This window comes from Phaethon aethereus, assembly GCF_964289735.1.
Source record: "Phaethon aethereus genome assembly, chromosome: 3".
NCBI lineage: Eukaryota > Metazoa > Chordata > Aves > Phaethontiformes > Phaethontidae > Phaethon > Phaethon aethereus.
The window spans coordinates 14,389,203-14,411,259 of NC_138576.1; the positions used below are offsets into that span (position 1 = coordinate 14,389,203).

The following is a 22,057-nucleotide window of genomic DNA, read 5'->3' on the forward strand; positions in this document are numbered from 1 at the left end:
GCAGACAGAGTGCAAGTGGGTCCTTGCTTCTGTTGATGGGAACCTTGCTGAGACTTGGTTTTCCATCTGTAGATGCAGATCCCGTTATAAATCCTGCATTAAAGAGACATTTGATAAAATGCACAAGCCCTGTTTGAAGCAGAGCACCGTAGCACTGCTTCAGTGGAAATTATGAGTGCATCTGTTGCAACTCTGTTTAGATTCTGTCTCGTTTTCTACATGAATATGCATGTCTTTAGCAGGGAAAAGTGTTGATCATCACACTTTAAAGGGGAGAGCTAGTCATCAGAGATACCATTTGAATGTCTACATCTTGAGTGTAGATTTCACAGAATCACAGAATCACTAGGTTGGAAAGGACCTTCAAGATCATCAAGTCCAACCATTAATCCAGCGCCACCATGTCCCCTAAACCATGTCTTGAAGCGCCACATCCACACGTTTTTTGAACACTTCCAGAGATGGCGACTCTACCACCTCCCTGGGCAGCCTGTTCCAATGCCTGACCACTCTCTCAGTGAAGAAATTTTTCCTAATATCCAATCTAAACTTCCCCTGGTGCAACTTGAGGCCATATACCTAAATAGGTATGTAAGTGAAGGAAAAAAAAAGTCAGGATTTTCTCTCCTTAGCATAATTATCCCCATTAGTTCTTTAACTTGCGCATGAGTGCATTGTGTCTGGGCACCACACTAAATCTGTACTTTCAAATCCTGCTGAAGGAGAGATGGATGTGAAAAAAGTATTCTCCCATTTAAGCCTTCCAGAAGTAACAGGTTTTACACTAATTAAAAATTTACGACCCTCAGCATAGTAGTCTAGATAGGCATAATGACTTTTCATAATAAATCTGTCATTATTGTGGTTTATAGCGTATTCACATGTTCACACAATACGGAAAGTGGTTGTGTATTCATTTGTGCAGATACCTGCACCTCTGAGACTTGCTTAAACTGCAGTCAGCTGCATCCCGTATCACTGGAACAGCGTTTTTGGGATCAGCTATAAACTCTGCTGGAACCAGTGTTTTAAGACTTAGTTAGGTCTTGGGATAGTAAGGGCTCTGCCTATGCAGGCAGATCAGAAGTGACTGATTAAGAAGATCCTAACTCCGCTGTCTGCCCAGAAGCAGCAGCTTTTAACAGTGGGATGGTAAGGTTGCTTTTCAGTAATTGTCTTAATTGGGTTTTACTCTCTTGTTTTCAAGTCTTGTCAAAAGAGTGATTTTAAAAAAGGAATTGCAGTGCCCTTTAGAGAGCCTGTGTCTACTGTAGGCTAATATTTGGTGTGCATGCTAGAAGTATATACTTGCAGCCTGTGCTAACTTAAACAACATTTTAAATACAATTGAAATAATTGAGAAACAAAAATAACCTGTAAGGATCTTTTGAATTAATATTTTTTGAAATGCAAAATTTTGAGGATCAAAAGTCCATCTGGAACAGTATCCTGGCTCCAACAGAGGGAAGAATTACAAGTCTAGCAAAGAGTAAGAATAGGGCAAACGTATAGGCTCTTTTTCTGAGATACTACTCTCCCAAACTCCAGGTATTTTCAGCTGTATGTATTCATCTACTAAGTAACTGTCAGTGGTTTTCTTCGTCAGTTTTGCCCTGTTTCTTCTTAATGGATGAGTTTTTACATTCTGCAGTACCATTTGCCAATGAGTTCAACCCTGTTAAAAAAAAAAAAAAAATCTATTTCCTTTTATTTTCTCTGAATCTGATCCTACTAGATTCATTTGATGCTTCATAATTCTTTTTTTAATGAGAGAATGTGTTTAATCAATCATGTTGTTGTTATCTGCTCTGTATCCTCTAAACTGCCTCTTTTCTAGATTGGGGAGTCCTAGTTTTGCTGAATCACTTCTTGCACAGACACCATATTATATACTCTATGGTGTATTTTTACTTTTCAATATCTGCTCTGTGTGTTTGCCTTTGTATTGTTGTAGTAATTTTTTGCTTTAATGCTTGTTGTTCTAATCTAAAATTAATTTTAAATAGATGTAAACTTAAGGTACATTTAAACTGATTTAATTTTAAAAAATCTTGTAGTTCCATCAAGCATTGCTGCTCAGTGTATAAGCTATCATAATTAAGGTTTTTAGATATACGTTAATTTATTGACAGTTTGTGTAGGTGTTGCTAAGGAATTTAAGTGTGTGCATTTATTTTTATCTACTAATGACTGTCTTTTCATATGCAACTGATGCACAGAACATTGGCGTGATTTGCAAAACTGGTAAATAGTTAATCTAGCTTTCTCAGCTGCCTATTCTCATACAGTTTCTCATTAAACCTTGGCTTCTCTGTGTTCTTCCCATACCTGCCAGACTCCACTTAGATTGACTGAAGACCTGCAGAATAGACAGTGGCCTTTGCTGTGTGAAATGCATTCACAGGGTCTCTGGTTGCCGTCTTGTGTCTCCATCCACTTGCTGGAGACAATTACATTACAAAGGTTTCCTCTTTCTGACCAGGTCTTCTGACAGCCTTGGAGTCAGAAAATGGGAAATGTTAACCAATTTCAACCTATTGGACTATTTGAGCTTAAAGATGAGCTGTCAGACACAAGCAAAACCCTTTTGTGTGCTCTTCTGTTATGTGTAAAGACACAATGATCTTTTATGCATGAGTTACAGAAAGGTTGCTTTGCTTCTGTGTTGCGTGCAGGCATCTTCATCCCCATAGCATAGCTCAGATGTTTAATGGCTTTATGCTAGAAAATGTCTTTTACTTTCAGACTTCTCTCTCTCCGATTTGTAGTTTTTTGACGTACGTAATTGCACTAGTCTATAGGACTCTTCATTAACTGAATAACAGCATAAAAACCTAATTTGTCAGACCTCCCATCTGCTGTTTGTCTCATTACTGTAATTAAGGTTTGTGGTTTATGTTCATAAAAATCAAACACTGAAGCCCTGTGTCCAGTTGCATATTATGTACAGGTCAGGAATAGAGCACACAGAGCTCAGAGGTGGGGCAGAATATCCCTCCAGCCTTCCATTTCAGAAAAGATGAGAGCTGTTTGGATAATGGTATACTACAAGATGCCAACAGTAATAATTTTATTTAATCATCAATCTGTCTTCAGCAGGAAAACATGTCAGTAATTAACATATGGCAATTTAGAGGAATTAATGAATAATTGAAGACTTAAAAGAGTAGACAGCCTAAAGACTGGACAATTCTTAGAACTGTTTTGTAAACTGGACCTAGAACTGCTACGCACTATTGCATTAGCTTTGTAATCCATAGGAGGTTTATGTAACTAAGTGTGAAAATGTTGAAGGCTTGGGGGAAATTGATTTTATTTTTAAGATTTCAATGGGAAGAAAAATACAAATATCTAAATGGACTAATGGAAGAAGTAGCATGAGGGTGAAACAGCAAGCTCTCTTCCTGATTAACATGATAAAGCCATTCTGCTTTTCATCATAGAATCATAGAATTTTGCGGTTAGAAGGGACCTTTAAAGGTCCTCTAGTCCAACTCGCCTGCTATGAGCATCTAGCTATGAACACCTTCAACTAGATCAGGTTGCTCAGAGCCCCATCCAACCTGACCTGGAATGTTTCCAGCTACCAGTTCTCTGGGCAGCCTGTGCCAGTGTTGAGTGTCCATCCTCAGTGTGAAAAATTGCTTCCTTCTATCTAGTCTAAATCTACCCTCTTTTAGTTTATAACCATTTGCCCTTGTCCTGTTGCTACAGGCCCTGTTAAAAAGTCTGTCTCCGTCTTTCTCATGAGCCTCGTTGAAGTACCAGCAGGCTGCAAGAAGGTCTCCCCAGAGCCTTCTCTTCTCCAGGCTGAACAACACCAACTCTCTCAGCCTGTCCTCACAGCAGAGCTGTGCCATTCCTCTGGTCATTTTTGTGGCCTCCTCTGGACCCGCTCCAACAGGTCCATGTCTTTCCTCTGCTGAGGGCTCCAGAGTTGGACACGGGACTCCAAGTGGGGTCTCACCAGAGCGGAGTAGAGGGGTCCCCTCCCTCGACCTGCTGGCCACGCTGCTTTGGATGCAGCCCAGGATACAGTTGCACCTACAAGGGCACATTTCTGGAAAGCTTCCAGAGTTCCAAAGGAAGTGAAAATAGTTAATTGAAAGTAATGATCATGTGTTATTAATGGTAAATTGAAGGCAATAAAAAGTTATTTGGAGAATAGCTTCACCTGCAGTCTTTTATCTAAGCATTCATGCTTGATAAAGTATAGCAACTTTTCATGCTACAATATTTCATGTTCTGTTTTTTCCTTTTTTGATTATATTTTATGTAATTAATTTTTATATAATTAGAGTGCATCTTCCAAAATAGAGAAAAAAAATATTCTGTTTCTGCGGCTTATCCTATACATGCTTTCAGTTATCATGCTGACTTTTCAGCTCTTTCACAGGAGAGAAACTTACATTCATTAGCCTAAAATTATTTAGATACAGTAAAGACCTTTCTTCTAAAAGAATTTGTCATTACTTCTAAGGAAGTTTTTTCTTTTGAAGCTGGTGGCAGATTTCTCATCCATTTCAATGTAAGGAGATACTTGGTAGTTCCTCATGAACTCAGTGTTCCTCTACATGCAAATGTAATACTGATTCCTCTAAATAAGATGCCAAAACTTGGGAGTCTTGCAGTTCCATGCATTCAAGAGAAGATTTTGTATTTGTTCTGATTTATGCTTTGAGGATCCTGTTTCTGGTTTGACTACCTGTATAGGGAAACTGGAGAGAGTAGTTTCCCACAGTGCATGGTCCATGGTAAACAGTGTGCATGATGTCTCAGTGTATGTGTCTGAGTAGGCAAGATTATTCTTTTTTTTTAACCAGTATGTTTGATTTTCTGGACTAATAGATCATAATTCTTTTTAATCTTTCAGGAAAAAATAATTAAAAACAAAACAAAACTGTAAATTGACACTGTTACGTGTTACTAAGAAATGGTTGTGGACACTTCATGGGACAGAGAATTGGGTTATAAGCAAGAAGTACCTGTTGCAATGTGCTCATGGGGACAGTGGTGGGGGCAAAGGGTGGATGCAGCCCATTGCACATGAGTATGAGGAAACAAAGCTCTGCACTGTTTTAGCTTGAACTAAAACACAGACAAGGAAACTTTAAATGCTCTCCTGAAAAGAATCAACGTTAAAAGTTTTGTGATGCTAATTAGATCAAAAATTGCTTAATTTCAACTGTCAAATGTCAGTGCCAAATTTCTCAGTATAGAGTAGTCGCATCCTCTGGTCCTGTGTAGCAGCTGAGTTGGTCTTCAGGGGTATTAAATCACTGGCACTTGCTGGTACTCTGGTACCAACCATCTAAGATAGTACATAATTTTTACAGAAAATTAAATAGAGGCTAACCAGACAGATTTTTTTAAACTGAGAGATTTTTTGGTAAAGGTAGCGTAATTTGATTAATATATTTGTAACTTGATAATGCATTCATTGAAAACTGACTATTGTCTACCCCTCCTTTGGGCCTTTTTTTTGGATTATCTGTATTTTTTTTATTGCACTTCTTGAAGTGGTAAGACAGCTAAGCTGATTAAAACAACACTGCATTTCAAGGAACCTAGGAAAGACATGTCAAAATTAACTAAACTAGAACTTAAAGTATTCTGTAGTGTTATCTGTAAAGCTATAGACAAGGTTTTCAAGAGAGTATCTGCTCTCGTGTGTCAAGTAACCACATTTTTCTGAGGCATCCAGGGTGTCTCACAGAGGTAGCAGCTCTGTGCTCTAAATCATTTAAAATATAAGCAGTATTCTTCTGAAAATCTCATTTTTGCTGTGAGTGCTGAAACTCTGGAAAACCTGATTGAGTCTGTGACTGTTGCCTATCATACTAATACGTGGAATGTAATTTATAATATATAATATAAAGTAATTATAATAAAGATATATATTTATAAATATAAAATAAGTAAGCAAAATTTAATATACTCTGCTCTGACCTTCCTCAGGGTGTCATTCTTGATCCAGAGGCAAATGGTGTGGTCTGTTCTGTCCAGGGGCTGAGAACTTGTGAAAAGTCTATAAAGTTGTTCATGTAACCTAGCCAGGTTGTTAAGCACCCTTATTCCTTAACTTTGTGCAGGTCAAATATTTATATTAATTTGCTAAAGACTGTTAAAGATATACCTTTACATATTCTGACATATGCAAAGCATGTATCCCTGTGGTTAATCCGTACACAATACTCCTCTCGCTTTCCAGATCACACTGTGCAGTTAGAACACTCATGACTAAGTGTTAGTCAACACTTAGTTGATCGATGTATCTGGTAATTAATTTTTAATTACTTCGGATTTTTCTGTCTTCGTAGGTTGATGATTCCAGTTGCGATGCCGAAATACTTTCCTTGCTCCTCAGTGCCAAGTTAGTGGTGAAGTGCGTATCCACTGCCTTCTATCCTCGCCTTATTGACCACTTACTGGCTAACCGGGGAGAAGGAGGCTGGGATGTAGAGGAAACAGCAAAACAACTTAAAGAAGCAGGCTTCAGCACAGAGGCTGGGTCCCTCCTGATGTCTCATCGAGGGACTCATCCTGCACTCAGGACTTTTACTACTGCCCTCCATGCTGTTCAGCATTGGATTTAAAGATGTTGAATTTATGCATTTGTCTGCCTTTTTGCTGAGTTCTTACACAAAAGGGAGGAATTGTTGTTCTCGTGAAGTAACGAAGTTAGTTATTGCCTATGTTTTGTAGAAAATACAAACAGCACACTTACAGTGGATTCCCATGTACTTCTAATTGTTTAAAAAAATTGTTGGTCCAGAGCGTATCATTCTGTTATATGACTAGCAAAGCATTGAATCTGATAATCCTTTTCAGAACAGAGAAAACTGTTAAATGGCTACACTCTGTGACATATAAATGAATTGTTAGTAAGCTGGCAGGTTATATACAATTTGTCTTAATTTCTGTAAGTAATTTACTCTTCTCATAATGTAAAACTGATGTAAAAATATAATTATAAATATATATGGCACAAAAAAAAAATCACAAGAGTAATTTCTGAGAATTTCAAAACCTTGAAATTTGATATTGTGCAATGTTGTTACCACAGCTTTTGTTTGCAATAGTAAAATATTTTGCATTTATTGTAGTCTCTTTTTTCCTCCTTTTAGACAGGTAAGTATTTTGTTTCTTCAGCCACTTTTTCCAGAAATTCCTATCTCTTTTCAGTGATGTTTAGTCATAAGGACAAGCTGAACTCTGTGCTTGCAGGCAGTTCTAGTCTTTGAGGTATTTTTCTCTGCAACTTGGGAAGCCCCACCTCAAATCCTAATCATTCGTTGTTACCTTTTGTGAATGCACTTTCAAAGCATCTTACTTATATTTTTCCCATGGTCTGAAAAATTGCATAGGCATTTCCAAATGCCTTTCTGCCTTTGTAAGGCGAAGTATTTCTAATTGTTTTCTGAGGTTTTTAACAAGGGGACTGTCTTGTTTTATTACAGTGCATTACCAGAAGGTTTTGATGTTTCCATGTGTTTACTGGAATTTGTTGTTAAAATTAATCTGTAAATCTTTTGCCTTAATCTTGTGTTCAGATCTGATTTTGATGTAATAATGTACAGAAACATTACACGATAGGATCCATAGGATAATACAGATTGGAAGCAGTCTCTACAGGTAACGTAATGTAACCTCCTCCTCAAGGCATGGTTCCTTTGTTGTTGGAGCAGGTTGCTCAGGACTGTATTCAGTTGGGTCTTGAAATCTTCCAAGGATGGGTGTCCCACTGTTTGGCTGTCCCTGTGTTGAAAAGCTTTTTATATATGTCCTCTTGTTTGAACCTGACTCATTCCAGCTTCTTGAAATTGTCACTCATCCTCCCACCGTGCGCTCTGTGAAGAGCCTGGCTCCGTCATCTTGATAACCCTCTTGTAGGTATTGGGTCCCCTGTAGCCTTCCCTCCTCAAAACAAAACCCAGAGAAGAACACAAAAATAATTCTAGTGCAGTGACTGCGGTTCATGGGTGATTTAGCCGTCTGTACCATGCCTACAGTTACAGACACTTGTGGCGGATTCCATAAACACTGGTAATATTCAGTCAAAATTTGGCAACAGAGGGGTCCAGTTCAGGTGTGGTTGCTCTGTGCCTTGGTAGTAACACCCTTACCTGAGCTTTCTGCTGTTTGGGATAGCCAGCCCCTTCATTATGCAGCATAGTAACAAGCTGACTGTTAATGAGACAGTCGTTTCTAAAATCCTCCTTTTTCCTAAATGTCAGCCTAAATCATAAAGAAGGAAGAAGAGTGAGTTAAAAGCTTGAAGTAGCTATTTCATTACAAATTTGTGTTGCTGTGTTCTTTCCTAGACTTCAGGGCTTAGAAACAGGTGATGAATTTTGTGGAACCAAAACTGACTCGTTATTAGCATTGTCTTTGACTTGGAATCTGCTTTGTTGTGTCAGCTTTTCTGACTGTGGAAATTGTTCAGATGTTAGCCTTACTTCCCACCTTACATAGGATTCTTAACAAGATTTTTTAACAATGCTTTAATTCTTCTGATCGTTAACTTGGTTTTTTTTATACTTGCTGGTCCCAGCTGCCCTTTGGTGTTTTATGGAAGGTTATCTCATCCACGTAGCTGACATATATATCAAATTTGAATTTAGATCAGTCTGCTGTATTGCCTTAATTCTGTTCTCTTATGTTAGCAGTCCCAAAAGCCCCAGACTAGTAAAGCGAGGTATATTGGAATTGCAGAGGAAAGAAAGGAAGAATTTTAAAAAGGTAATATAACTGGAAGTCAGGAGATGCAGGCAAACCACAAGGATACCTCCAGCAAAATAACCTTGGATTATTCTGTAGAAGATTTCTGTACCTTAGGATGGACCATTTTGATCGGTCTGTGTGTTTTGTGCTCAGGTTAGATTGGTCAGAAAATCTGGCACTGAACTTTCTCATTCAGGATCATAAAAAGTTTGTGTTTAGTGTCACTTTAGAGCTGAGCTGTAGATAAAGCTCTAATGAATGTTATTGATCTTCTGTCTGTTTTCTGTTTTGCTGGCATCACAAATCCGTGATAAATGTTTTCCTTGCAGCCAGGACTACTCCTGATTTATTCTGTATTCAAAACTTTCATCTATAAGAAACAGTTTTAGTATATACATCCAAAATGATCAGCCTACATCAGTGTATGTTTCAAATAAAATTTAAAGAAAAAAGGTGAAAGAGGAGGCACATAACAAGGATATGTGTATGCCAGTGCCAGCCTTTTAGTGTCTTCTGTATGGTAGAATAACATTTGAGGCTCTGGGAGTGACCAAGGGACGCTAGCGAATGCTGTTGTGTTGGTTTTGTATTTGATTTTGGTTTTGTTTTTAAAGGCTAAGAAACTCACCTTCGTATCAATAAGACACCAAACTGAGCCTTGAGACAGTTCAGTTTTTCAGTTTGTTTAATTTGCAGTTGGGATCTGCTTGGAATACAGCATGAGCTGACTTTTAACCCGAAAGAAGTCCATGCTCTGGAGATGCTTGTGCTCCCATAAGAAGGCGAATAAATAGTTCACTTCTGTCTCAGGAGCAATGCTTCCTAGGGCAATTAATCCTCTTTTGCCTGAGAAGCACTGATAGCGTTTACATCTCTGAGGAGCGTTTTGCTTCCTGGTAGCTGTACCAAAGCAGCAAAATATATCGCCTTTCTTTTGGATAAGTAGAACTAGAGATTAGGGAAGAAAGATCATAACTCACAATTTCTTTTTCTGCTTGAAATCGTATGTGGAGATAGTACATCACTGTAAACAGATGCAGAGTAGACATTTTTATAAACAAAACGGTGCAATTCAATGAGTGCAGCGGCTACATATGATTAGGGTATTTTCCTTGTATAATGATTCTTTCTGTGATTTATTATTTTTCACATTCTGCACTGTGAAAAAACACTTTGAGAGAATGGCCGTAGACTATGGATACCTTCATCATACGGGTAAGATTTCCTACGCTTGCAAAAACACAATTTTCCATTTTCTTTTATTTACCTCTACTCCCCAGCAAACTGGGCAAGTATTCTGTGCAAGGTCAGATTTCACGAAACAGTACACAGATCATCACTGTGCCTCTCTTACCCACAAAACGAGAGGTTCTAGGTGAAACCGTGGGCCATTTGCTCCTGAGAATGATGGTTACCACCCAGTCAGCTCTTCTCCCAAAGAAAGTGTTGCGTATGCAGAGGAAGACAGCAGACCACAGGGGAACTGAAGATTTTACCTTTCATCTGTCAGCAGGTGAGTGCCGAACAAGAAGGCTCTGGCTGGAGAGCAACTCGAGGGCAGGGCAACATCAAATCAACCTCAGCAACGGAAGCAAATGGAAAAAGGGGGCAAGGGCAAGGGTTTTGCTACGGTTATATTTCACTGCAAAACACACAGCAAGTAACATCGAAGACCTCGATGGTGTATCGTAGTGATTGATCATAGATGGAGATTCTGAAGGAAGGGAATGAACACAAAACTAGGAGTGTTACAATTTCACAACGGATTTATTATTGTAGCATTTCCTACCACATCTGCCACGTTTCCTACTTAAAAAATTGCAGGTTCCTAAACTCTAGTATTTTCTAAAAGCGAGTACACATTTTCAGTAAAGCCCTGAGACTTGTCTCGCTTCCAAGGTTGTGTGCCTTGATCTGTATGCCCAGCTCGTCATAAATTTGTCTGTCAGAAGAGCCACCTCCATTATTTGTGTGTTTTCATTTTTCATTTGTTTCAAATGATGTCCCTACTTCTTATATCAGAAAAAAAGGAAAAGCTAAATCACTGTTCACCCTCTCTGTATAGACTTCTAATATACTCAGTTGTATCTTTTCCAACCTATACTTAGTTATTTCTCTATAACCTTTGGTCATCCTCTTTATTTATCTCAGTGTCTTTTTCGGGATATTTTCTGAGACGTGGAAGGGAGGAGCAGAGCCATGCCTTGAATCAAATGTTGCAGATATACCAATGGTTCGTCTAGTGGCATAAAAATGTTTTGCAGTTTGTTTAACTGTTACTGAGTACTTGAGGTAGTGTTTGCGTAGGATTATTTGGTTTGACTCTTCTTTCCACTTTGGTAGAGTGCATTACTTTGTATGGTTTTTTACAGTTTATTGTAGGATTATTTTTCTCATGTACATAATTGTAGTTACAGATTGAAGCCTGTTTACCAGTTGATCACCCAGACAGTACATCTCGTGAAGACTCCAGTGTTTCATCCAGCCCTTTTTCTCACTCAAACACTTGTCTTCATCAGCGGTCTTCAACATTTTTACTATTGGTCCCCTTTTGTAGACACAGAAAATAGTAAAACTGAGTCTCTTTAGTGACTGCCTGCACTTGAAAACAGCTAGCTCACTTTGCTGAAGATGAGGCACATATGTAAAAGCAGAAGAATAGATAAAGGTCCTACAGATGATCAGACTTAGACTCTTTTAGCTTGGTTAAATCAGCTGTTGACATGGTTCCATGGCCTCAAGAGTGCAGTGCCTTAAACTCTTCTATGTTTGTCCTCAGTGTTGCTCCGTTGCACTACATGGAGATGGAGTACTGAGCTTCCAGAGTGAATGAACATCCCATCATAGAGCAGGAAGATTTTAGCAACACACGTACAGAGCCTCATCTTAGTACTTAGGAGAGTTGGTTTTTAACTACAACCAGTATTTTCAGCAGGTAATTATAACAGCAAAGACTTTATAGAAAAAAAAAATCCCTCTCTCAACATCTCTGACTACTGTGACATTCAGAAACATGGAAATCTTATTTACTTTGATTTCTTCTTATAGTGATAAATTTCATCTGTCATTTTTCTTCGCTTGCTTTGGGATTGGCTAGCAAAGGGGGCAGCTCGGTGTTCGCGCTAATGATTATGCTATTTGAACAAAGCAGAGTATTTTATCATGTTGACCGAACCTTCATCGGATACACTAAGCTGTGCAAACAGAAGATAAAGTCTGAGGTAATGTCCAGCTCGCTCACAGCTAGATCTGACAACCTGGTCAGCATTTCTGCCTAAAAATAGAGACTGTGCTTTCTGAGGCTGCCTGGGAGCGGGCGGCGGAGACCCCAGGAGCTTCCCTGTTGCACAGCCGTACCGTTACCAAACCCCAGCTTCCTGCATGGCTTATCCATACCAGATACACGACAATTAGTAGAAATCTTGTGTGTATAATCAATTTATATGTGGTTGTTACTGAAATACCTGTAGAAGCTGAAATACCCGGTGTAGTCACTGGTCAGCATGCCTAATTCCAGCATAGCTGAGTATTAAACCGAGATTCATTCTTTTGAAGATACGAAATGCTGAAACGTTTCCTGATAGCAGTTGGTGCAAGTCAGGCTCTTTCCTCAAGGCACAAAGGTAATAAAATACTAGACCTGGTGCACTGTTTATGAGGAAAAAGTGGGGAAATAATTAGTATCTCCGAGGGAAATAAGACTTAATGGTGAGAGTCAGTAGACATAAACCTTAATGCAAAAAATGCGGTTACCATTAAAACGGAATTGTCTGCTTAACGTGTGTTGCTCTCCCCCTGAAATCACCATCTTCTGCCAAGCTGTGCTGAGGCTGAACCTCCTCGCAGTCGGCCCTCCCAGGCTTCCCTCGCTTGCCAGGCGTGCGAGCAGGGAAACCAGCCTCGCTCAGAGCCCCGATCTGTCGCCCAAAGCCCTTCGCACCCCGGACGCAGAAAACCGCCTGGCAGCCTGTGAGAATCTTTATCTACATAATGTGCCTGTGAAATATTTATTCTAATGAGCAAAGCAGATGTACGCTGTTTAAAAATAAAAAGTAATGCTTGGAAACAAATAAGCAGAAGGAGTTTAGTCTAAATGGGAGAACAATACAGAACGCAAACTGCGAATGGAACCGGGGGGTGATTTTAATTAATCTGGTAGTACCATCTGTGCTGGTTCTGGCTATAGAGGAAAAAAGACACAACAGTATCTGAATGCAACTTTCAGTAGTATGTATGCGAAATATATATAGGCAGTATCCTATAATCTCTAAAAGGGAATGGTAGTGGGATTTCAGGGCCAGCCCTGAAAGTGTCTCTCTTGTGAGCTGTTCCGTGCAGTTAAGCACTTAACGAATGATTGTCATAGCGCGGCTTTAAATATTATTTCTGGTAAAGCCGTTGCAAAGAAAAGTGGAGCAAAATCAAACCTAGGCCATTTTGGACTTTGGAGCTATAAATGCTACAGCTGTTCTGTAACAAAAATGTTCCGAAGATGTATTTTTTCAGTCTTTGGCACTTTCTTAAACTGCTTAAAATTGCTGTACATAAATGGGTGAAAAACTAAAAGTGATTGTGAGATATGGCTTCCCATATGAAGTAAGGTCCAGTTTGAGATGGTTCAGGATTCAAGATATTTAAAGATTTAAGTTTCGGGTGGTTGTAAGCTTTATATCCAGGTATAATCTATATCTCTTCGATGACTTGATAGATCTCCAGAGAAAGGAAACTCCTAGGTAAAATATTTGTGGTGTGGTTAGTTTTTTGTTTGGTTTTTTTTTTGTGTTCATAATGATGGAAAAACAACAGGCGTTTATTACGGTGGTGTTCCCTGGAGGCCCCAGTAAAGACTCATGCTGTGAGAGCACTGCTCCTGTATGAGCCTGCAACAGAATATTTACACTATGTGGTAAAGATGATGTGCTTTGCTTAGAGAAAATAAGCAACGAAGACATCACAATAACATGTGCTTATCTTTGCATAGATTCTGCTCAGCATCTGCTTGGCCGTACTAACATGATCCCTACCAGGTTGAAGATGTCTTTTTTTTTTTTTCATTTTATTCACCAAATTGGCTTTGTTTCTTTCTCCACCTTTATCTAATGATTCCTAGTTTAAACAAAAGTTTGGTCTTATGTGCCAAATAGTAGGGAAAAATACTACTAGGATACACTACCTGTGGTTAAATGTCAGTGCTCTGTTTATGCCCTGGATCTGGGCAATCTGGCTATTTCTTTAAAAGAAAATGAAGGAATATCAGTGACAGCTTTAAGAGCTTCTCTAGAAATGAACAAGAAGTTATTTCAGAAATTCTTTTCTCAGTGACTTTCAGGAGGGAATGTGGAAAATAGGGTATTTCTTCAGATTTCAGTAAACAGCAAGCGATATTTTAGGAGCGAAAACAGAAGAGAAGTCTTGGTTTTGACTTGTAAGATTAGTTTGCAGAAGACATAGTAAACCGCTCAGTCCTCTCTGGAGCCAGAAAGAGTAGTTCCTTCTTTTTCTTATCATTCCATAATCATATTTATGTATAAAATTGACAGATTGAAAAAAAGAAAGGGTAAAGGAAAAATAACTTTTGCACTTAGCACTTGACTAGCTGCAGGAGCTTTTTAACACATTAAAAATTGTGTTAAAAATTTAACAGCCAAATTCATGAAATGCCGATAAAATACTTTTCAGTTGCCCACGTGAGGCCTCTGAAAATAGTTGGTATTTTTGATAACTTCTCTGTACTGCAAGATCCTGCTTTAAATGTGGTGAGTTGTTATTGACTTCAAAAGTTGTTTTTTCCATCCTGTAAGCTGCGAAGTCAGAGAAGTAAGGAAAGAGAGCAGAGGTGGTGCTTATGCCAATGTCTTGGTTTTGGCTTTATTGTAGAGTAATGCCCCTGAAAACTGACAGACTTATATACACAGCAAAGTACAAGTAGCTGCAGCTCAGTCTGTTAAACTTCACACCTGAAATGCGTGGAGCACCTTCTGAAGTGGTCCCTGTTCACTCAGATGCCCACTGATCTCAGTGTATCCAACACCGATTGGAAAAGGCTCAAGGTCCTTAGGATTATCAACAGAGAAACAAACCGGAGCAGAATCACCTCTATTGCTGTGACTGAAGACACTGCATCCTTCTTGTTTGTTTTTCATGGCCTTCTGTGGCATTTGAGGCTTTTACCAAGGGTTTAAAGCTGTTCTGTGCTGTTGGGAGAGGCCCCTTGACGGTACGGAGTAAATGTTCTTCCTGGCTTGCAATACCAATCTGATCTCATGTAATCTGTCCCAAGAGAAAACCAGTCGGTACCAACAACTAACTTATTTGTGAAGATCTTCTATCATTACCATGTTACCTACTGCAGCTGCTAGTTTCAGCTTCTGGTTTTAATCGCAGTTCAATAATTAAGGATTAAATCTGCAGGTGAACAGAAATTAGCGAGATGGATTTTGTAACCGTGAAACACCTCTACGCTCCACCAAATTTCAAATCTACCAGGGCTTAACCAGAGACATATCCACAGACAAAGCATCATCATAATTGTGGGGAAAAATGTGATATAATTCCTAGGAAAAGTTTGAATAACACAACCTCCAGTGTTTACAGAGCTGCCACTGAAGATTACTGAGAAGTGTCGCACAACCGTGTGTGGGAGGTGGTGGTTGACAGCCCACGTCACAAAACCCTACTTTACTGATGAGATGGGCTTAATCTGAGGCCTAAGGGCTCTCTCCTCTATTAAAGAGTAGTATTTAGCATTGCTGTGGAAAATAACATTTTGGGGGTGTTTGATGTCAAGAGTGTTAGCTTTCAGTTCTTGGAGCTGGCAGCTTTTCCATCTCCTAAGAGCTGCAGATCGGTTTGCATTGCTTAATACATTTGTAACTTTGAGATGTTGACCTTACAGGATGAAACTTCCCTTGCCTGTTCTTCGCAGTTAGTGGTTTGCATGGTGAGCTATAAAAAGCGAACCGTGGGGCAGAGGAAGGAGGACTTGGTGGTTGCTTGTTCTCTTGCAGTCTGCCAAGATTTTTCTACATTGGTCTGGAGAACTGTAACAGTTGTTACTAATCCTGTGGACCCAGGGATGTACAGTCACAGCTTCTGACATTACCAAAAATTAAGCAATCTGAAGTGAGCCAAAGTCTGTGTATCAAAACTGTAACTGTAAATTTACTGATGTATTTTTGGTGGTCACTTTTGAAAACATCTCTTAGGAGGGACTGAATCCTGCAGCCTAAGGAAGAGGATATGCGGCTCTAAGATTGACTGAACCAACCAAGATTTGAATTGTGTTCTCTCTTTCCTGTGACTCTGTAGGCTGCCTTATTGATGCTACTTTTACTAAGACTACACTTATGTATGTAGCTTCCTGTTTGTAGAGTTTGAGTGGAAAGAAGGTGGTTGTCTAGAGGTGTCCAGAGACTTTGCTGCTTGGCCAGCCTGCTCCTCTCTTTTAGAGTAGCCACTGGGAAACGTACCCTCAGCCAGACCCTGGATGCTCCCTCCACAGATGCGCCAGGAGAAAGAACAGGCCCTTTGGCTCATCGTTTTCCCTCTTTTTAATAGGTGGACAGCAGACGGATTAGAGAGAGGTAATTGGGGGGTGTGTGTGTAAATGTTACCTTTAATTTCCGAATGATCGTGTGATTATTTCATTTATGGGTGCCTATCCAGGTTGTTCTGCTTTGCCTTTTAAACATAGCATCAAAGTAAACCATATGAAGGCTTCAAACATTATAGGCCTGAAAGAATGGAAATAAGTAGCTCTTTTTAGAGCTATTCCAGCCATTTTTGATGGAAAATTAAATGGACAAATGTAGCCTGGTTTTCCTGATTGGAAATGCTTAGATTTTTACTGATTTTTCTTATTTCAGATGTTCTAGTGGATGTTTTTACATAAGAGTTTGATTCTCCAGACTGCTTACCAAAACCTGTTACTTTTCTGAGCTTCTAGTATTTTTAATTAATCTATTTATTTGGCTAAAAGGATATAAAAGCCCAATACATGCTATAGTTTTGCTCCTGGATTACTTAGCTAAAGCTGGTTTAATGTTTTGCAAGAGGGAGACAAGATGGTGATAGAAGTGCATCAGAATCTGTGGTATGTAAATGCCCTAGATATCCCTGTGTATAGCAGCAAAAACCTCCTTTACAGATGTTTAGAATAAAATGAAAAGAGCTTCAGACCCCAGTGCTGTGAATTCATGGCTTGTATCCTAAAGTGTGTTTGTGAATCCTTTATGACTTGGCCTGGGAGAATACTGTGCAATAATCTATCTGCCAATAATTAGATGATGTTACACAGATGCATTAGCTCTGTGCTTTGATTTGGAAATTATTTCTGTCTGGCCTGGAACTAACTCCATATGGTGCTTTTTCTTAACCTGTTTGAAGTGATAGGGCTTGTCCAACCTTCTGTATGTAGGTTGACAATGAAAAGATGAGTTACAGCTCATCTTTTAAAGGGTGTGCATAGTGTCTGCCGTTCCTGTGAATAGGTACAGTTTAACAAAACACTGTCCTGACTTGTCCTTTCCCACCTAGATCTGGTGAATTCTGTAAGACTGAAGTGACAGGTCTGAGTGGTCCTAGACAGAGACCTGGGAGAAGAGGCTCAGGTCCCAAAGCGTGTAGCCCAGCAGCACAGCACTGAAATACCCAATTTCCCGCTTTCACTCTGAGCCTGGAGCTGCAGCTGGAGGGGAGCTGAGGAAAGGCTGCCCAGGGGAAGAGGTAGGCAGCGGACAGAGTTATTCTCAGAGAATATTTTCATTTGGACCAGCTGAGGATCCATGGCTGAGGCTCAGCCAGGCCCTTGGGCTTGCTGGTGGTCAAGAGTAGGGTTAGGAGAGAGGCGAAGCCTAGAGCTCCCATTATAGTGGGGCTCCAGCGGGCTTTCAAAGGACGTGTTGACTGCAGTGAGATTTCTCCCCTGAGATTTTTCAGCTGGGCCAATGTCGGGGTCCTTGGACAGAGGATCAGGCCATGCCTTAGGTTTAGATTTTTCTTTTGGGCTACTGATGTGGCTAATTGGTTAATGCCATTTCAAGCTTAGCTGCACGCTATTGTGAATAGACGCTTCCAATCTGGTTGGTTTCCCAAAATACAGGCAGAAAGGGCACCCAGTGTCAGATTGTGCCCCACTATAACAGATTATAAAGTCCTGTACGCCATGGAAGCCAAAATGGACATGGCTGATATTTTTTTTTTTACAAGTTCTCTTTTTGTAAGCACCTCATATAAAGGCCTATCCCTATCAGCGAATAAATATACATGGGAGAAATTTCTTAAAAAACCTGGTACATACAAATCCACGTTGTAGTCCTGTCACATTTCTGCAATGCAGAACGTGAAGCCCCTTGGCTTGTGGGCTGGGAGTTCCTTGGGGTTTTGCCTTGCTTCAGATGTGTGTATATCCATTCCTGTAATCCTGTTAGCTATCCTACCTTTCCCCTTCTTCCATACGCATCACCATCATCTTGCTAGAACCTCTGTAGCCACTTTCAGTGCAGAGCAGTTCCCTTTGTTTGCCACATTTGTTTTTGCAAAATGTGGGAAAAAGCTTTTTCTATTATTAAATAACTTGTAAAAATTCTAGCTCAGTCTAAGTTTTGTCAATTATCACTTTATCCTTATGCATCATGAACACTAAGGTGCATCTGTCTCTGCTAATTGAGCCTTTTCCTCATAGCTGCACCTGGACTGTGAGACATTATTTTCTGAAGCTTAAAATCCAAATATTCATGGATATTCTGGTATCTTATTTGACATAACAGTGCACAATGCTTAGCTGAGGTAATTCTGCTATGTAGAATGCAAAACCTTGGAAAAAGAGCACCCTTTTTAACTCAGGAGGGAAGTGGCACACTGTATCTTCTACCGCTCTGCTGCCATGCTATTTTCAGAGTTAACGGTGGGAAGAACTCAGAATCTGATGCTTTTAGCAAATAGCCAATTCTTGCCCTTAAATTTTGTTATTTTAAAAATATCGTTCACAGACTCTTGTAAGCAAGCAAGTGCAAATATGTAGTACCAATAAATTCCCTGCAGAGATCAATCATTTTTCATCTGAGTCATTGTCCAAAGAGAAACCAGCTCAAACACCTCCAACACTGAGAAAGTCAACCCAGTGACGATAGACAGAAACTGGGCTCCCCATCATCGGGTATTTACCCTGCCACTCTGTTTCAAGCAGTGATCTGACAGTTATAGAGGCCAAATTAGAAGCCGTGCTAGGTACTTTCCACAGATAATTAGTCCTAATACTTAACTGCCATCTTGTTGAAAAGCTTTGTTTTCTTTAATTTTCCTAAAAGTGCAATAGAAAAATATCCCTTTCTCAAATTAACTGTTAGCATCTTGGAGAATACCTCCGTGTTGCCTCCTTCCTTATTATTGACCCTTTATATTTTGAAAGGCTTTAAAAAAAATCTTCCCTAGTTTAAACAAATATAATTCTTCCTTTATTTTTTTCTATCTCTTTTTTTCCCCTCTTGCTTTTTAGAACACCTCCTTTGGTTTCTCTTTGGTTTGTCAAATTTTATTTGAAATATTATACCAGAGTTATGGCACTGTCAATACTTTGCAGAATGGAATAGCTACTTTTCGTGACCTTCATGCAACGCTCCTCTACCTTCAGTCCAGAATTTTGCTCTGTACTCATGTTCGCAACTTGTTTGTGGTTTACTGTAACTCCAGCTATGTTTCTGGTATTGTGTAAACAGTTATTCTCATTTATTGTATTTACAACTTCCAATTCTTCTTTCTCGGGTGTACCTTTCTTGGTTAAATTTCATGGCATTTCTTTGATAAGAGGCTTTAACCATGTCCTTGAGAATCTTTAAGGCATTTGCAGCATCCACAAATTGTTTCTGCTCTATCAACCATGTCACTATTGGAAATTCAGAATATAATTCAAAACCTGTGACAGATCTTCCATTTCATCTCCCACCTTTCCAGGCTAAAAGTAACTATTCATAGCTATTCTATGAACATGTTGTTTTCTTACTATTTTCAATTGTTTGTGCAGGCATTTAATATTAACTTCACCTAAATGTTATATTCTTAATTTTCCTATGTACATGTCAAATGCCAGAAGCTTTACTAAAGGCAAGATGCGTATGTTAAACCTTTTCTCACTAGTCTGGTAGCCCTGTTGGGGAAGAAAATTTGATTAGTATGACACCATGTATTTTAGACAAGCCATTTTTATATTTCTTGTCATGTTAATATCATCTGCTAGCTTACAAAATAATTGTTTCATATTTTTTCCACTTTCAGCTCTCAGTTTGATCTTCAGTTCCTTAGTGACTGATGTATTTTTATTTCTTTTCATTTAAAGATAGGTAGTTTTTTACTACGGCATATCTCTTACCTTCCTTGAGCTCTTGAAGATAATAATTAATGATTTGGAGGTTGCTTTGGCTTGTTTCTTAAATACATAGTGTAAATTTTCATGAGGCTTAGCTGCTTTGACTGTGTCTCACTTAGCTTTATTAAAGTCTTTCATTGTTTTGTCTTGTTTTACTATTGCCAGTTACAAATGCTAATTGTGTTGGGTATCTAGTCACACTTTTCTTAGGAAATTCAGAGCAAAAAGGCACTGAATATTTCAGTTCTCATCGTCTGTTATTTACTTTTCTTTGCCAATGAATGCTATATTTGTTGGGGTTTTTTGTATTATAAAATTAATTATCTGTTATGTCTTTCACTTGGTTTTGCTCCCCTCTTTCATCCTCGCTACCACACCAATCTTCTTTTTGCCCTTTTCATGCACAGAAATCCACAGCTCTGCAGGTGGGTTATCTCTGGTTTTCTTTTTTTCTTTTTTTTGTCAGCTTTGTTGAAGCAAATTGCCATTTCATTTGTTCCCTGACGGAATCTCCTTCATAATTAGTAATACCTAATTCACAGTCCATCACTATGAATGGATACACTGATTTATATTTCTCAGAACTCAGTTTTACTTGCCAGTAATTTATATTACCAGTTGCTCAGTATTACAGGATTCTCCAGCAGCTTTTCACGTTCATGATTTTAGTACTCTGAAAATTCTGCTGTGTTATGATCCCACCTAGATCATTTAGGGTACAATGAAGAACCTACCATAAGTTCCTAGACTGCAAAGCTCAACTCCTCTATTGAGATAACTGACCACTTACTCATGCCCTTTGTTTTCTTTTTTTTTTAATATCCCTCCCTTTTTGTTATTTAATTGATAAGATGATTAACTTTCTTAAAACTTATTTTTGGGGGAATCTGAACTGAATTAGATCAGCCAAATCTCTATGTTGTTACACTTTTTGACTCTTGCAAAGAACTTTAACAGACTTTTGAAGCATGGCCTCTCTTCGTGGCATACTCATGGCACCCAGCATTAGACATCCACTGCACAGATGTCTACATGTGAAGAAATCACCCTGCTCTACCGCAGAGAGCAATAAACAGTCTTGGGGTGTAATTTAATTTAACAACAGAAGTAAAACTCTGGTATTTATTCAGATACTGTAATCTTTCCCAAATGCTTGATGTTTATCTGTATATCTATTAACTACATTATTTTTAACAGTTTCAGTTGTGCAATTTGTGTGATACGAATATCAGCCTTACTGGTCTGTTGTTCCTTGGAACATCTGTCTCCTCCCTGATTTCTTTCATGATAAACGCAGCTACAAGGAACTTGTGTGGCTTTTCTACTATGGCTGTACCTTTTCCAAGTACTTCTTTTACATCTTGATCATCTAGTAGCCCTAGAGACACTTGTGTCAGGCTTTCTACTGGCTTTCTATGTCTTTGAAATAATAGTTACTATTTGGTTTTAAGCCTTAAGCAACATTTTCCTCAACTTTTTTTTGCTTGCCTTGATTTTTCTTCCAGAGTTTGTTCTTTTCTACTTCCTCATTTGGACACGAGTCAAAACACCATCTTACTTGTAGCAGCTTCCCTAACCTTGTGCTTCATCCCTGTCAGCCATCTAGTCTCCGTTTCTGTTTGAGGAACGGTTGGTTATCTTTTCAGCCTTTAGGATGGTGTGTTTAAACAATCTCTGTGGTAGCTGCAAAATTTTTATTTTTTGGCTTTCATTTGTAATCTGAAAATAACAATCTTTCTTATTTTTATATGGTGTCCCTTTTGAGATGAACCACTTCATAATGGATTTGGGGGAGAAAAGGTACTTTTTTAATATGCTGATTAAGTGAATGAATGTATGAAAGCCAAGCATGCTGGCTAATAGAGCTGTGGTTTTGCTGTTTCTGGTTTGGGGTTATTTTGGTTGGTTTTGGGGTTTTTTTGGTTTAAAGTTTTCTAATCTCTGTGTAGTTGTATGTGTAGACTTCATCCA

At 39.0% G+C, this 22,057-nt stretch overlaps 1 protein-coding gene across 1 annotated transcript in view; it reads left to right on the forward strand.

The window, feature by feature from the left end:
* The window catches only part of NBAS (NBAS subunit of NRZ tethering complex), a gene marked incomplete at both ends in the record, with an annotated part of 185,312 nt that extends 178,716 nt beyond the window's left edge, over positions 1 to 6,596 (forward strand). Inside the window, one exon of the mRNA XM_081997756.1 lies at positions 6,321 to 6,596. Within this exon, the coding sequence (XP_081853882.1) occupies positions 6,321 to 6,596 (276 nt within the window). The remainder of the gene's footprint in view (positions 1 to 6,320) is intronic.
* Between the last annotated feature and the right edge of the window lie 15,461 nt (positions 6,597 to 22,057).